The sequence below is a fragment of the Nomascus leucogenys genome, chromosome 18 (assembly GCF_006542625.1).
Source record: "Nomascus leucogenys isolate Asia chromosome 18, Asia_NLE_v1, whole genome shotgun sequence".
In the NCBI taxonomy this organism is placed as follows: domain Eukaryota; kingdom Metazoa; phylum Chordata; class Mammalia; order Primates; family Hylobatidae; genus Nomascus; species Nomascus leucogenys.
In genome coordinates, this window is record NC_044398.1 from 43,273,163 (window position 1) to 43,288,747 (window position 15,585).

General features: G+C 38.9%; 1 protein-coding gene across 1 annotated transcript in view; it reads left to right on the plus strand.

The window, feature by feature from the left end:
• ALOX5 (arachidonate 5-lipoxygenase) overlaps nucleotides 1-15,585 on the plus strand; it is a 76,194-nt gene that overhangs the window by 16,507 nt on the left and 44,102 nt on the right. The window contains exon 3 of the mRNA XM_030798505.1: nucleotides 3,520-3,601. Within this exon, the coding sequence (XP_030654365.1) occupies nucleotides 3,520-3,601 (82 nt within the window). The remainder of the gene's footprint in view (nucleotides 1-3,519; nucleotides 3,602-15,585) is intronic.

A 15,585-nucleotide genomic window follows, 5' to 3' on the forward strand; every position in this document is an offset into this window, starting at 1 on the left:
GGAAAATGAACAATCTGCTCCTGAATGACTACTGAGTACATAACGAAATGAAGGCAGAAATAAAGATGTTCTTTGAAACCAACAAGAACAAAGACACACATACCAGAATCTCTGGGACACATTCAAAGCACTGTGTAGATGGAAATTTATAGCACTAAATGCCCACGAGAGAAAGGAAAGATCCAAAATTGACACCCTAATATCACAATTAAAACAACTAGAGAAGCAAGAGCAAACACATTCAAAAGCTAGCAGAAGGCTAGAAATAACTAAAATCAGAGCAGAACTGAAGGAGATAGAGACACAAAAAAACCCTTCAAAAAATTAATGAATCCAGGAGCTTGTTTTTTGAAAAGATCAAAAAAATTGATAGACTGCTAGCAAGACTAATAAAGAAGAAAAGAGAGAAGAATCAAATAGATGCAATAAAAAATGATAAAGGGGATATCACCACCGATCCCACAGAAATACAAACTACCATCAGAGAATACTACGAACACCTCTATGCAAATAATCTAGAAAATCTAGAAGAAACGGATAAATTCCTGGACACATACACCCTCCCAAGACTAAACCAGGAAGAAGTTGAATCCCTGAATAGACCAATAACAGGCTCTGAAATTGAGGCAATAATTAATAGCCTACCAACCCAAAAAAGTTGAGGACCAGATGGATTCACAGCCGAATTCTACCAGAGGTACAAGGAGGAGCTGGTACCATTCCTTCTGAAACTATTCCAATCAATATAAAAAGAGGGAATCTTCCCTAACTCATTTTATGAAGCCAGCATCATCCTGATACCAAAGCCCGGCAGAGACACAACAAAAAAAAAAGAATTTTAGACCAATATCCTTGATGAATATCGATGCAAAAATCCTCAATAAAATACTGGCAAACCGAATCCAGCAGCACATCAAAAAGCTTATCCACCATGATCAAGTGGGCTTCATCCCTGGGATGCAAGGATAGGTCAACATATGCAAATCAATACATGTAATCCAGCATATAAACAGAAGCAAAGACCAAAACCACATGATTATCTCAATAGATGCAGAAAAGGCCTTTGACAAAATTCAACCACCGTTCATGCTAAAAACTCTCAATAAATGAGGTATTAATGGGATGTATCTCAAAATAATAAGAGCTATTTGTGACAAACCCACAGCCAATCATACTGAATGGGCAAAAACTGGAAGCATTCTCTTTGAAAACTGGCACAAGGCAGGGATGCCCTCTCTACCCACTCCTATTCAACATAGTGTTGGAAGTTCTGGCCAGGGCAATCAGGCAGGAGAAAGAAATAAAGGATATTCAGTTAGGAAAAGAGGAAGTCAAATTGTCCCTGTTTGCAGATGACATGCCTGTATATCAAGAAAACCCCATTGTCTCAGCCCAAAATCTCCTTAAGCTGATAAGGAACTTCAGCAAAGTCTCAGGATACAAAATCAATGTGCAAGAATCACAAGCATTCTTATACACCAATCACAGACAAACAGAGAGCAAAATGATGAGTGAACTCCCATTCACAATTGCTACAAAGAGAATAAAATACCTAGGAATCCAACTTACAAGAGATGTGAAGGACCTCTTCAAGAACTACAAACTACTGCTCAACAAAATAAAAGAAGACACAAACAAATGGAAGAACATTCCATGCTCATGGATAGGAAGAATTAATATCATGAAAATGGCCATACTCCCAAGGTAATTTATAGTTTCAATGTCATCCCCATCAAACTACCAATGACTCTTCTCAGAATTGGATAAAACTACTTTAAAATTCATATGGAACCAAAAAAGGGCCTGCATTGCCAAGACAATCCTAAGCCAAAACAACAAAGCTAGAGGCATCACACTACCTGACTTCAAACTATACTACAAGGCTACAGTAACCAAAACAGCATGGTACTGGTACCAAAACAGAGACATAGACAAATGGAACAGAACAGAGCCCTCAGAAATAATACCACACATCTACAATCATCTGATCTTTGACAAACTTGACAAGAACAAGAAATGGGGAAAGGATTCCCTGTTTAATAAATGGTGCTGTGAAAACTGGCTAGCCATACGTAGAAAGCTGAAACTGGTTCCCTTCCTTACACCTCATACAAAAATTAATTCAAGATGGATTAAAGACTTAAATGTTAGACCTAAAACCGTAAAAACCCTGGAAGAAAACCTAGGCAATACCATTCAGGACATAGGCATTGGCATGGACTTCATGTCTAAAACACCAAAAGCAATGGCAACAAAAGCCAAAATTGACAAATGGGATCTAATTAAACTAAAGAGCTTCTGCACAGCAAAAGAAACTACCATCAGAGTGAACAAGCAACCTACAGAATGGGAAAAATATTTTGCAATCTACTTATCTGACAAAGGGCTAATATCCAGAATCTACAAACAACTCAAACAAATTTACAAGAAAAAAACAACCCCATCAAAAAGTGGGCGAAGGATATGAACAGACACTTCTCAAAAGACATTTATGCAGCCAACAGACACATGAGAAAATGCTCATCACCACTGGCCATCAGAGAAATGCAAATCAAAACCATAATGAGATACCATCTCATACCAGTTAGAATGGCAATCATTAAAAAGTCAGGAAACAACAGGTGCTGGAGAGGATGTGGAGAAATGGGAACACTTTTACACTGTTGGTGGGACTGTAAACTAGTTCAACCTTTGTGGAAGACACTGTGGCAATTCCTCGGGGATCTAGAACTAGAAATACCATTTGACCCAGCCATCCCATTCCTGGGTATATACCCAAAGGATTATAAATCATGCTGCTATAAAGACACATGCACACATATTTTTATTGCAGCACTATTCACAATAGCAAAGACTTGGAACCAACCCAAATGTCCATCAATGATAGACTGAATTAAGAAAATGTGGCACATATACACCATGGAATACTATGCAGCCATAAAAAAGGATGAGTTCATGTCCTTTGCAGGGACATGGATGAAGCTGGAAACCATCATTCTCAGCAAACTATCGCAAGGACAGAAAACCAAACACCACATGTTCTCACTCATAGGTGGGAATTGAACAATGAGAACACATGGACACAGGAAGGGGAACGTCACACACTGGGGCCTGTCATGGGGCGGGGGGATGGGGGAGAGATAGCATTAGGAGATATACCTAATGTAAATGATGAGTTAATGGGTGCAGCACACCAACATGGTGCATGTATACATGTGTAACAAACCTGCACATTGTGCACATGTATCCTAGAACTTAAAGTAGAATTAAAAAAAAAAAAGAAAGAAAATTCACTAATTAGGTGTGTGACCTTGGGTAAAGTTCAAGAGCAAAGCTACACAACTTCCCTAAGCCTCAGTTTCTTCATCATTAAGTGGGGAAGTGCTCTGAGGCTCAAATGAGGTCATGCACATAAAGCACTCAGCATGGGCAGGTCATCAGAAGGAAGCCTGCACACTGGGCATTGGGCATTGTTATTGTTCTTCCTAAGGCTCCTCTCATGTTGTTCTTTCTTTACAGCAAAGTTGGCCCAAGATGACCAAATTCACATTCTCAAGCAACACCGACGTAAAGAACTGGAAACACGGCAAAAACAATATCGGTGAGTTATGACATCAGATCGAGTGGCCACGGGGCCGTGGTTTCTTCTATCTCAAGTGCATGGTATGAAATAAACCCTTTCCACAGTGTATGGCCTGTCACTGCTGGAAAGTCACCAAGGCACCAGCTCCCAGTGTGGGTGCACAATCCCCAGACTTCACCTTACCTACAACTCCAGACAAGAGATGGAGAGGAGAGTAATGAAAATAACTTTGGATCAACCATATTGGCATGTAGGAAGAATGGGCAGAAAAGCTTGGGTGTACCTTAATGTTCGCCATTGTAGGGGTTGCCTCTTACTTCTTATGTCTTCTTATAACAATTCAATTATAAAAGTGATATGTGATCAGCAACAAAATTGACAACTCTTCAGCCAACTGTCCAGAGAATTCAAACTATTAAAATGTGCAATAAGAGAAGAAAAATCAATACAGAAATTAAAATGAATAAAAAAGGAAAAATGAGACTCATAAAATGAGGGAAAATCAATACAGAAATTAAAATTAATAAAAAAGAATACTATGAACAATTGCATGCCAACAAACTAGTTCAATGAAATGCACAAATTCCTAGAAAGACACAAACTACCAAAACTGACTCATGAAGAAATAGTTAATCTGAATAAACCAATCACAACCAAAGAAATTGAATTAGTAATTCTAAAATTTCCCACAAATAAAAGCCCAGACCCAGATAGCTTCACTGGCTAATTCTATCAAACATGTAAAGAAATAATACCGATCTTGCATAAACTCTTTTAAGAAATAGAAGGAACACTTCCCAACTCATTGTCTCATACCCATATTATACCAAAACTAAAGGCATCACAAGAAAACTATAAACCAATATCCCTTAGCAATATAGATATAAACATTTTCAGTGAAATACTAGCAAAGCTAACCCAGCAGTATATAAAAGGCATTAAACAATATGAACCTGTGGGATTTAGCCCAGGAATGCAAAGTTGGTTTAACATCCAAAAATCAATTAATTGAACTCACCATATCAATAGAGTAAATAACAAAACAAAGTACATAATCATGTCAATAGACATACAGAAAAGGCATTTGACAAAATCCAACACCCATTCATGATAAAACACTGAAAAAATAGGAATTGAAGAAAATGTCCTCAACCTGATAAAGGTTTGAAAATTCACAATTAGGCTGGGTGTGGTGGCTCACACCTGTAATCCCAGCACTTTGGGAAGCCAAGGTGGGCAGATGACAAGGTCAAGAGATTGAGACCATCCTGGCCAACATGGTGAAACCCCATCTATACTAAAATATGAAAAGTAGCTTGGTGTGGTGGCACGCACCTGTAGTCCCAGCTACTCAGGAGGCTGAGGCAGGAGAATTGCTAGAACCCAGAAGGCGGAGGTTGCAGTGAGCCGAGATCATGCCACAGCACACCAGCATGGTGACAGAACAAGACTCCATCCCCCCACAAAAAAAAAAAAAAGAAAATTCACAGTTAACACTATACTTAATGATGAAAGGCTGAATCCAGAAACAGGATAAGGATGTTCACTTTTGCTACTTCTATTGAACATTGTACTGGAGGGTCTAGCCAGGTCAGTTAGGGAAGAAAAACATAAGTAAAGGCATCCACACTGGAGTACAGTAAGTAAAACTATCACAATTTACAAATGACATGATCTTTTTTTTTTTAGTAAAGCTTTATTATTATTATTATTATTATACTTTAAGTTTTAGGGTATATGTGCACAATGTGCAGGTTTGTTACATATGTATCCATGTGCCATGTTGGTGTGCTGCACCCATTAACTCGTCAGTTAGCATTAGGTATATCTCCTAATGCTGTCCCTCCCCCCACCCCACAACAGTCCCTGGAGTGTGATGTTCCCCTTCCTGTGTCCATGTGTTCTCATTGTTCAATTCCCACCTATGAGTGAGAACATGTGGTGTTTGGTTTTTTGTCCTTGTGATAGTTTACTGAGAATGATGGTTTCCAGTTTCATCCATGTCCCTACAAAGGACATGAACTCATCATTTTTTATGGCTGCATAGTATTCCATGGTGTATATGTGCCACATTTTCTTAATCCAGTCTATCGTTGTTGGACATTTGGGTTGGTTCTAAGTCTTTGCTATTGTGAATAGTGCTGCCATAAAAATATGTGTGCATGTGTCTTTATAGCAGCATGATTTATAGTCCTTTGGGTATATACCCAGTAATGGATGGCTGGGTCAAATGGTATCTCTAGTTCTAGATCTCTGAGGAATCGCCACACTGACTTCCACAATGGTTGAACTAGTTTACAGTCCCACCAACAGTGTAAAAGTGTTCCTATTTCTCCACATCCTCTCCAGCACCTGTTGTTTCCTGATTTTTTAATGATGGCCATTCTAACTGGTGTGAGATGGTGTATCCCATTGTGGTTTTGATTTGCATTTCTCTGATGGCCAGTGATGATGAGCATTTCTTCATGTGTTTTTTGGCTGCATAAATGTCTTCTTTTGAGAAGTGTCTGTTCATGTCCTTTGCCCACTTTTTGATGGGGTTCTTTGTTTTTTTCTTGTAAATTTGTTTGAGTTCATTGTAGATTCTGGATATTAGCCCTTTGTCAGATGAGTAGGTTGTGAAAATTTTCTCCCATTTTGTAGGTTGCCTGTTCACTCTGATGGTAGTTTCTTTTGCTGTGCAGAAGCTCTTTAGATTACTTAGATCCTATTTGTCAATTTTGGCTTTTGTTGCCATTGCTTTTGGTATGTTAGACAGGAAGTCCTTGCCCATGCCTATGTCCTGAATGGTATTGCTTAGGTTTTCTTCTAGGGTTTTTATGGTTTTAGGTCTAACATGTAAGTCTTTAATCCATCTTGAATTAATTTTTGTATAAGGTGTAAGGAAGGGATCCAGTTTCAGCTTTCTATATATGGCTAGCCAGTTTTCCCAGCACCATTTATTAAATAGGGAATCCTTTTCCCATTGCTTGTTTTTGTCAGGTTTGTCAAAGATCGGATAGTTGTAGATATGCGGCACTATTTCTGAGGGCTCTGTTCTGATGCATTGATCTATGTCTCTGTTTTGGTACCAGTACCATGCTGTTTTGGTTACTGTAGCCTTGTAATATAGTTTGAATTCAGGTAGCATGATGCCTCCAGCTTTGTTCTTTTGGCTTAGGATTCACTTGGCGATGCAGGCTCTTTTTTGGCTCCATATGAACTTTAAAGTAGTGGTTTGTAGTTCTCCTTGAAGAGGTCCTTCACATCCCTTGTGAATTGGATTACTAGGTATTTTATTCTCTTTGAAGCAATTGTGAATGGGAGTTCACTCATGATTTGGCTCTCTGTTTGTCTGTGATTGGTGTACAAGAATCCTTGTGATTTTTGTACATTGATTTTGTATCCTGAGACTTTGCTGAAGTTGCTTATCAGATTAAGGAGATTTTGGGCTGAGACAATGGGGTTTTCTAGATATACAAACATATCATCTGCAAACAGGGACAATTTGACTTCCTCTTTTCCTAATTGAATACCCTTTATTTCCTTCTCCTGCCTGATTGCCCTGGCCAGAACTTCCAGCACTATGTTGAATAGGAGTGATGAGAGAGGGCATCCCTGTCTTGTGCCAGTTTTCAAAGGGAATGCTTCCAGTTTTTGCCCATTCAGTATGATATTGGCTGTGGGTTTGTCATAGATAGCTCTTATTATTTTGAGATACGTCCCATCAATACCTAATTTATTGAGAGTTTTTAGCATGAAGGGTTGTTGAATTTTGTCAAAGACCTTTTCTGCATCTATTGAGATAATCATGTGGTTTTTGTCTTTGGTTCTGTTTACATGCTGGATTACATTTATTGATTTGCGTATGTTGAACCAGCCTTGCATCCCAGGGATGAAGCCCACTTGATCATGGTGGATAAGCTTTTTGATGTGCTGCTGGATTCGGTTTGCCAGTATTTTATTGAGGATTTTTGCATCAATGTTCATGAAGGATATTGGTCTGAAATTCTCTTTTTTGGTTGTGTCTCTGCTGGGCTTTGGTATCAGGATGATGCTGGCTTCATAAAATGTGTTAGGGAGGATTCCCTCTTTTTCTATCGATTGGAATAGTTTCAGAAGGAATGGTACCAGTTCCTCCTTGTACCTCTGGTAGAATTCGGCTGTGAATCCATCAGGTCCTGGACTCTTTTTGGTTGGTAAGCTATTGATTATTGCCACAATTTCAGAGCCTGTTATTGGTCTATTTAGAGATTCAACTTCTTTCTGGTTTAGTCTTGGGAGGGTGTATGTGTCCAGGAATTTATCCGTTTCTTCTAGATTTTCTAGATTATTTGCATAGAGGTGTTCGTAGTATTCTCTGATGGTAGATTGTATTTCTGTGGGATCGGTGGTGATATCCCCTTTATCATTTTTTATTGCATCTATTTGATTCTTCTCTCTTTTCTTCTTTATTAGTCTTGCTAGCGGTCTATCAATTTTGTTGATCTTTTCAAAAAACCAGTCCTGGATTCATTAATTTTTTGAAGGGTTTTTTATGTCTCTATTTCCTTCAGTTCTGCTCTGATTTTAGTTATTTCTAGCCTTCTGCTAGCTTTTGAATGTGTTTGCTCTTGCTTCTCTAGTTGTTTTAATTGTGATATTAGGGTGTCAATTTTGGATCTTTCCTTTCTCTCGTGGGCATTTAGTGCTATAAATTTCCATCTACACAGTGCTTTGAATGTGTCCCAGAGATTCTGGTATGTTGTGTCTTTCTTCTCACTGGTTTCAAAGAACATCTTTATTTCTGCCTTCATTTCGTTATGTACCCAGTAGTCATTCAGGAGCAGGTTGTTCATTTTCCATGTAGTTGAGCAGTTTTGAGTGAGTTTCTTCATCCTGAGTTCTAGTTTGATTGCACTGTGGTCTGAGAGACAGTTTGTTATAATTTCTGTTCTTTTACATTTGCTGAGAAGAGCTTTACTTCCAACTATGTGGTCAATTTTGGAATAGGTGTGGTGTGGTGCTGAAAAAAAATGTATATTCTGTTGATTTGGGGTGGAGAGTTCTGTAGATGTCTATTAGGTCCGCTTGGTGCAGACCTGAGTTCAATTCCTGGGTATCCTTGTTAACTTTCTGTCTGGTTGATCTGTCTAATGTTGACAGTGGGGTGTTAAAATCTCCCATTATTATTTTGCGGGAGTTTAAGTCTCTTTGTAGGTCATTCAGGACTTGCTTTATGAATCTGGGTGTTCCTATGTTGGGTGCATATATATTTAGGATAGTTAGCTCTTCTTGTTGAATTGATCCCTTTACCATTATGTAATGGCCTTCTTTGTCTCTTTTGATCTTTGTTGGTTTAAAGTCTGTTTTATCAGAGACTAGGATTGCAACCCCTGCCTTTTTTTGTTTTCCATCTGCTTGGTAGATCTTCCTCCATCCCTTTATTTTGAGTCTGTGTGTATCTCTGCACGTGAGATGGGTTTCCTAAATACAGCACACTGATGGGTCTTGACTCCTTATCCAATTTGCCAGTCTGTGTCTTTTAATTGGAGCATTTAGCCCATTTATATTTAAAGTTAATATTATGTGTGAATTTGATCCTGTCTTTATGATGTTAGTTGGTTATTTTGCTCGTTAGTTGCAGTTTCTTCCTAGCCTCGATGGTCTTTACAATTTGGCATGTTTTTGCAGTGGCTGGTACCAGTTGTTCCTTTCCATGTCTAGTGCTTCCTTCAGGAGCTCTTGTAGGGCAGGCCTGGTGGTGACAAAATCACTCAGCATTTACTTGTCTGTAAAGTATTTTATTTCTCCTTCACTTATGAAGCTTAGTTTGGCTGGATATGAGATTCTGGGTTGAAAATTCTTTCCTTTAAGAATGTTGAATATCGGCCCCCACTCTCTTCTGGCTTGTAGAGTTTCTGCCGAGAGATCAGCTGTTAGTCTGATGGGCTTCCCTTTGTGGGTAACCCGACCTTTCTCTCTGGCTGCCCTTAACATTTTTTCCTTCATTTCAACTTTGGTGAATCTGACAATTATGTGTCTTGGAGTTGCTCTTCTCAAGGAGTATCTTTGTGGCTTTCTCTGTATTTCCTGAATCTGAATGTTGGCGTGCCTTGCTAGATTGGGGAAGTTCTCCTGGATAATATCCTTCAGGGTGTTTTCCAACTTGGTTCCATTCTCCTGGTCACTATCAGGTACACCAATCAGACATAGGTTTGGTCTTCTCACATAGTCCCAAATTTCTTGGAGGCTTTGTTCATTTCTTTTTATTCTTTTTTCTCTAAACTTCTCTTCTTGCTTCATTTCATTCATTTCATCTTCCATCGCTGATACCCTTTCTTCCAGTTGATTGCATCAGCTATCGAGTCTTCTGCAATCTTCACGTAGTTCTTGAAACTTGGCTTTCAGCTCCATCAGCTCCTTTAAGCCCTTCTCTGCATTGGTTATCTTAGTTATACATTCATCTATTTTTTTTTCAAAGTTTTTAACTTCTTTGCCATTGGTTTGAATTTCCTCCTGTAGCTCAGAGTAGCTTGATCGTCTGAAGCCTTCTTCTGTCAACTTGTCAAAGTCATTCTCCATCCAGCTTTGTTCCGTTTCTGGTGAGGAACTGCATTCCTTTGGAGGTGGAGGGGTGCTCTGCTTTTTAGAATTTCCAGTTTTTCTGCTCTGTTTTTTCCCCATCTTTGTGGTTTTATCTACTTTTGGTCTTTGATGATGGTGATGTACAGATGGGTTTTTGGTGTGGATGTCCTTTCTGTTTCTTAGTTTTCCTTCTACCAGACAGGACCCTCAGCTGCAGGTCTGTTGGAGTTTGCTAGAGGTCCACTCCAGACCCTGTTTGGCTGGGCGTCAGCAGCGATGGCTGCAGAACAGCAGATTTTCGTGGACCACAAATTCAGCTGTCTGATTGTTCCTCTGGAAGTTTTGTCTCAGAGGAGTACCTGGCCGAGTGAGGTGTCAGTCTGTCCCTACTGGGGGTTGCCTCCCAGTTAGGCTGCTCGGAGGTCAGGGACCCACCTTAGGAGGCAGTCTGCCCGTTCTCAGACCTGCAGCTGCGTGCTGGGAGAACGACTACTCTCTTCAATGCTGTCAGACAGGGACATTTAAGACTGCAGAGGTTCCTGCTGTCTTTTTGTTTGTCTGTGCCCTGCCCCCAGAGGTGGAGCCTAGAGAGGCAGGCAGGCCTCCTTGAGCTGTGGTGGGCTCCACCCAGTTCAAGCTTCCTGGCTGCTTTGTTTACCTAAGCAAGCCTGGGCAATGGCGGGCGCCCCTCCCCCAGCCTTGCTACCGCCTTGCAGTTTGATATCAGACTGCTGTGCTAGCAATCAGCGAGACTCCGTGGGTGTAGGACCCTCTGAGCCAGGTGCGGGACACAATCTCCTGGTGTGCCATTTTCCAAGCCCCTTGGAAAAGCGCAGTATTAGGGTGGGACTGACCCGATTTTCCAGGTGCCGTCTGTTGCCCCATTCTTTGACTAGGAAAGCGAACTCCCTGAACCCTTGCACTTCCCGAGGGCGGCAATGCCTCGCCGTGCTTCAGCTCGCGCATGGTGCACTGCACCGACTGTCCTGCACCCACTGTTTGGCACTCCCTAGTGAGATGAACCCGGTACCTCAGATGGAAATGCAGAAATCACCCATCTTCTATGTCACTCACGCTGGTAGCTGTAGACCACAGCTGTTCCTATTCGGCCATCTTGGCTCCACTCTGACATGATCTTATATATAGAAAATCTGAAGGCATTCACCAAAAGAAACTATTAGAACTAATAAACCACCAAGGTTGCAAGATACAAGATAATCAATTGTTTTTCTATACATTAACAACCAACTATGTGAAAATAAAAGTAAGAAAAAGTTCAATTTACAATAGCATCAAAAACAATAAACATTTATGAATAAATTTAACAAAGTAGTCTGAGACTTGTACAATGAAAGTACAAAACATTGTTTAACATAATTAAAGAAGATCTAAATAGGTTGAAAGACATTTCATGTTCATGAATCAGAGGACTTAATTTTGTTAAAATGGCAATACCCCACAAAGTAATGTACAGGTTCAACACAACCCTTATCAAAATTCTAGCTGATTTCTTTGCAGAAATTGACAAGCTGTCAATTCTGCAAATTCATATGGAAATGGAAGGGACCCAGAATAGCCAAAACAATCTTGATAAAAAGAAAACAAAGATGGAGGACTTGCACTTCTCAATATCAAAATTACTACACAGCTATGGTATTCAAGACAATGTGATATTGGCATAAGGATAGATGTATGCATCAATGAAATAGACTTGAGAAATCCAGAAATAAGCCCTTACACTAATGGCCAATTAATTTTTGACAGAAGCAGCAAGACAGTTTAACAGAGAAAGAATAGTCTTGTCAACAAATGGTCCTAGCAAAACTGGATAGCCACATGCAAAAGAATGAAGTTGGATCCTTAGCTCACATCATATAGATAAATAAACACAAAATTTTTTTTACACAAAATGGGTCAAATACCTACCGAAATGTGAGAGCTAAAACTACAAAACTCTTTTAAGAAAACACAGGAGTAAACCTTCATGACTTTGGATTTGACAAAGGACTCTTGATATTGCACCAAAACATCAGCAACAAAAGAAAAATAGATAAAGTGATAAAGTGATGTCACCAAATTTACAAACCTTTATGTTTCAAAGGACACCATCAAGAAAGTGAAAAAGATGAACCACAGAAGGGAAGAAATATTTACAAATTGGATATCTGATAAGGGTCTTCCATCCATAATTTATAAAGAACTCTTACAACTCAATAAAGAAAAATAGTCCAATTAAAAAATGAAAAAAATGAGTGAGGATCTGAATAGATATTTCTCCAAGGACCCCTTAGTCATCTAGGAAATGCAAATCAACACCACAATGAGATACCACTTGATACTCACTAGGATGGCTAGAATCAAAAAATCCGACAAGAACAAGTGTTGACAAGGATGTGGAGAAATCAGAACCCTCATACGCTGCTGGTGGGAATGTAAAATGGCACAGCTGCTTGGGAAACAGTCTGCTAGCTCCTGACTGTTCAACAGAGTTACAGTATGACAGCATTTCCACTCTTAAGCATATTCCCAACAGAAATGGAAACATATGCCCACACAAAAACTTGTACATGCATGATTATAGCAGCATTACCTGTAACTATCAAAAGGGGTACACAACCCAAAAGTCCATTAATGGATGAATGGATAAAATATAGTATATCTATATAATTTGACCATGATAAAAGAATGAAATACTGACACTTGTTACAACATGGATGAATCTCAAAAACATTATGCTAAATGAAAGAAGCCAGTCACAAAAGATCATATATTGTATGATTCCTTTTATATGAAATTTCTGTACAAGAAAAATCTGTACAGATACAAAGTAGATTACTGGTTGCCTAGGAGCAGGGAATGAGGAATTGGTCATGGGAGTGACAGCTAAAGGATACAGTGTTCCTTTTGCCGGGGATGAAAGTGCTCTAAAACTGATGGTTGTCCATTGTGTAAAAATTAATACTAAACATCCTTGAATTGAACACTTCAAATGGATAAATTTTATAGTAAGTGCATTATATTTCAATAACACTGCTAGATAAATTTTAAAATTAATTCAAAATGGATGATAGATCTAAAAGTAAGGGCTAACAACATAACACTCTTGGAAGAAAACATACGAGTAAGTCTTCATAATCTTGGGTTCGGCAAAGCCTCTTAGATATGGCACCAAGAACACAGGCAGCAAAAGAAAGTAGCCAAGTTAGATGTCATTAAAATGTAAAAGATCTGTGCTTCAAAGGACATCATCAATAAAGTGAAAAGACAATCCACAGATCTAAATCATATGTCTGATAAGGGATTTGTATCCAGAATATATAAAGAACTCTGACAACTCAATTTTAAAATATTCTGTACAAATAACCCAGTTTAAAAATTAGCAAAGGATTTAATTAAATAGTTCTCCAGAGAAAATTTGTGAATCTCCAATAAGCACATGAAAATATGCTCAACATTATTAATCATTAGGAAATTTCAAATCAAAACCACAAGATACAATTTCACACCCACTAAAATGGTTAGAATAAAAAAGATAGTAACAAGTGCTGCCAAGGATGTGGAGAAACTGGAACCCTGATGCTGCTACCGGAATGTAAGATGATGCAGCCACTTCAGAAAACAGTTTAGTGGTTCCTCGAAATCTTAAACCCAGCTACAATATGACCCAGCAATTCTACTCCTAGGCCTCTATCCAAGAATATTGAAACCACATGTCTATACAAAAACTTGTACACACATATTTATAGCACCATTGTTCACAATAGTCAAAAAGTAGAAACAACCTAAATTCCATTAACTGAGGAATGTATAAACAAAATATAGTTTATCCATACAATGGGATATTTTTTGGCATTAAAAAGGAATGAATGCCAGACACAGAGGCTCACGCCTGTAATCCTAGCACTTTGGGAGGTTGAGACAGGTGGATCACTTGAGGTCAGGAGTTTGAGACCAACCTGGCCAACATGGTGAAACCCCATGTCTACAAAAATACAAAAATTAGCTGGGCATGTTGGTGCACGCCTGTAATCCTAGCTACTCAGGAGGCTAAGGCAGGAGAATCACTTGAACCCAGGAGGCGGAGGTTGCAGTGAGCCTAGATCCCACCACTGCACACCAGCCTGGGCGACAGAGCAAGACTCCATTTCAAGAAAAGAAAAGAAATGAACTATAAACAGATGCCAAACACTGAATGAAATTCAAAAATATGCTAAATGGAAAACTCATTTACGGAAGACTCCATACTGTATGATTCTATCTGTATGAAATGTCCAGAATAGGCAAACCCACAGAGTCAGATTAGTAGGTGAGTAGTTGCCTAGGACTAGGAGTTGGGGAGGGGGAACAAGGAGTGAGTGTTAATGGGTTTGAGGTGTCCTTTGGGGATTAGATTATTTCAGAATTGGGTTATAATGATGGTTATACATACAACTCTGCAAATATATTAAAATATTTCAATAGCATACTTTTAAGGGGTGAATTTAATGGTATGTAAATGTATCTCAATGAAGCTTTTTGGAAGATAATAATAATAACACATTACAGAATGCTCCTCTGGAAATGGATGGCTGATGGGCTGTATCCAGCCTCTACAAGTGCTTGATGGATCATTATTGACTTTTGAGTAAACAGAGATATTCTTCAGGCTTCCCCAGTCCACACCTGTCTGTTGTCTATATCAAGGTTTTCTTTCATTTCATTTCCTGCTTTGGCCTCTGGAAACTTTTGAGTCTGTGCCTCCTTCCAAGGGAAGGAAGTGGAAGAAATCATTCTACATGGACAGTGAAGTTACCTGGGTTGTGGAGGGGCCTTTGGGAGCCAATATTGTGATACTTTTCTACATATACCTCAATAGTTGAACTTCTTACAAGGAATATGTAGTATATCTGGGTTGTTTTTTTAACTCAAAAAAGTAAAAGAAGGAAAATAATATAGAGGCAGAAAAATACCTATTTTCTGTATGAATTATGAATTTTATGAATTTTTTCATAAAAATTCATGTTTAGTTGTTTTCACTTTGTCTTATTCACTTTTTAAAATTTGGCATTGTGCTATATATACCACTTTGCATCCTCCTTGCTGCCCTTTAGCAGTGTAGCAAAAATCATTTTCCCATATTTTCAAAATCTCGTCATAAACATTATTCTACTTTCTATGTACTATTCCATTGGATGGATGCCTCATCATTCACTTAAACACCCAGCTTCCCTGGGCATTTAGGAGGTTTCTATTTTTTGTATTCTTATAAGCAATGTGAAAACCCTTGTATGTGAAATTTGTATGCATTATTAAGTATTTTCCTAGGACAGATGCCCAGATGTGAAATTAGCAAATAGTAAAAGTTGTTAGTATATATTGACAAATTTCTCCTCAAAAATCTTTAACCATTTGGGAGGCTGAGGCGGGTGGATCACCAGGTCAGGAGATCGAGACCATCCTGGCTAACACAGTGAAAC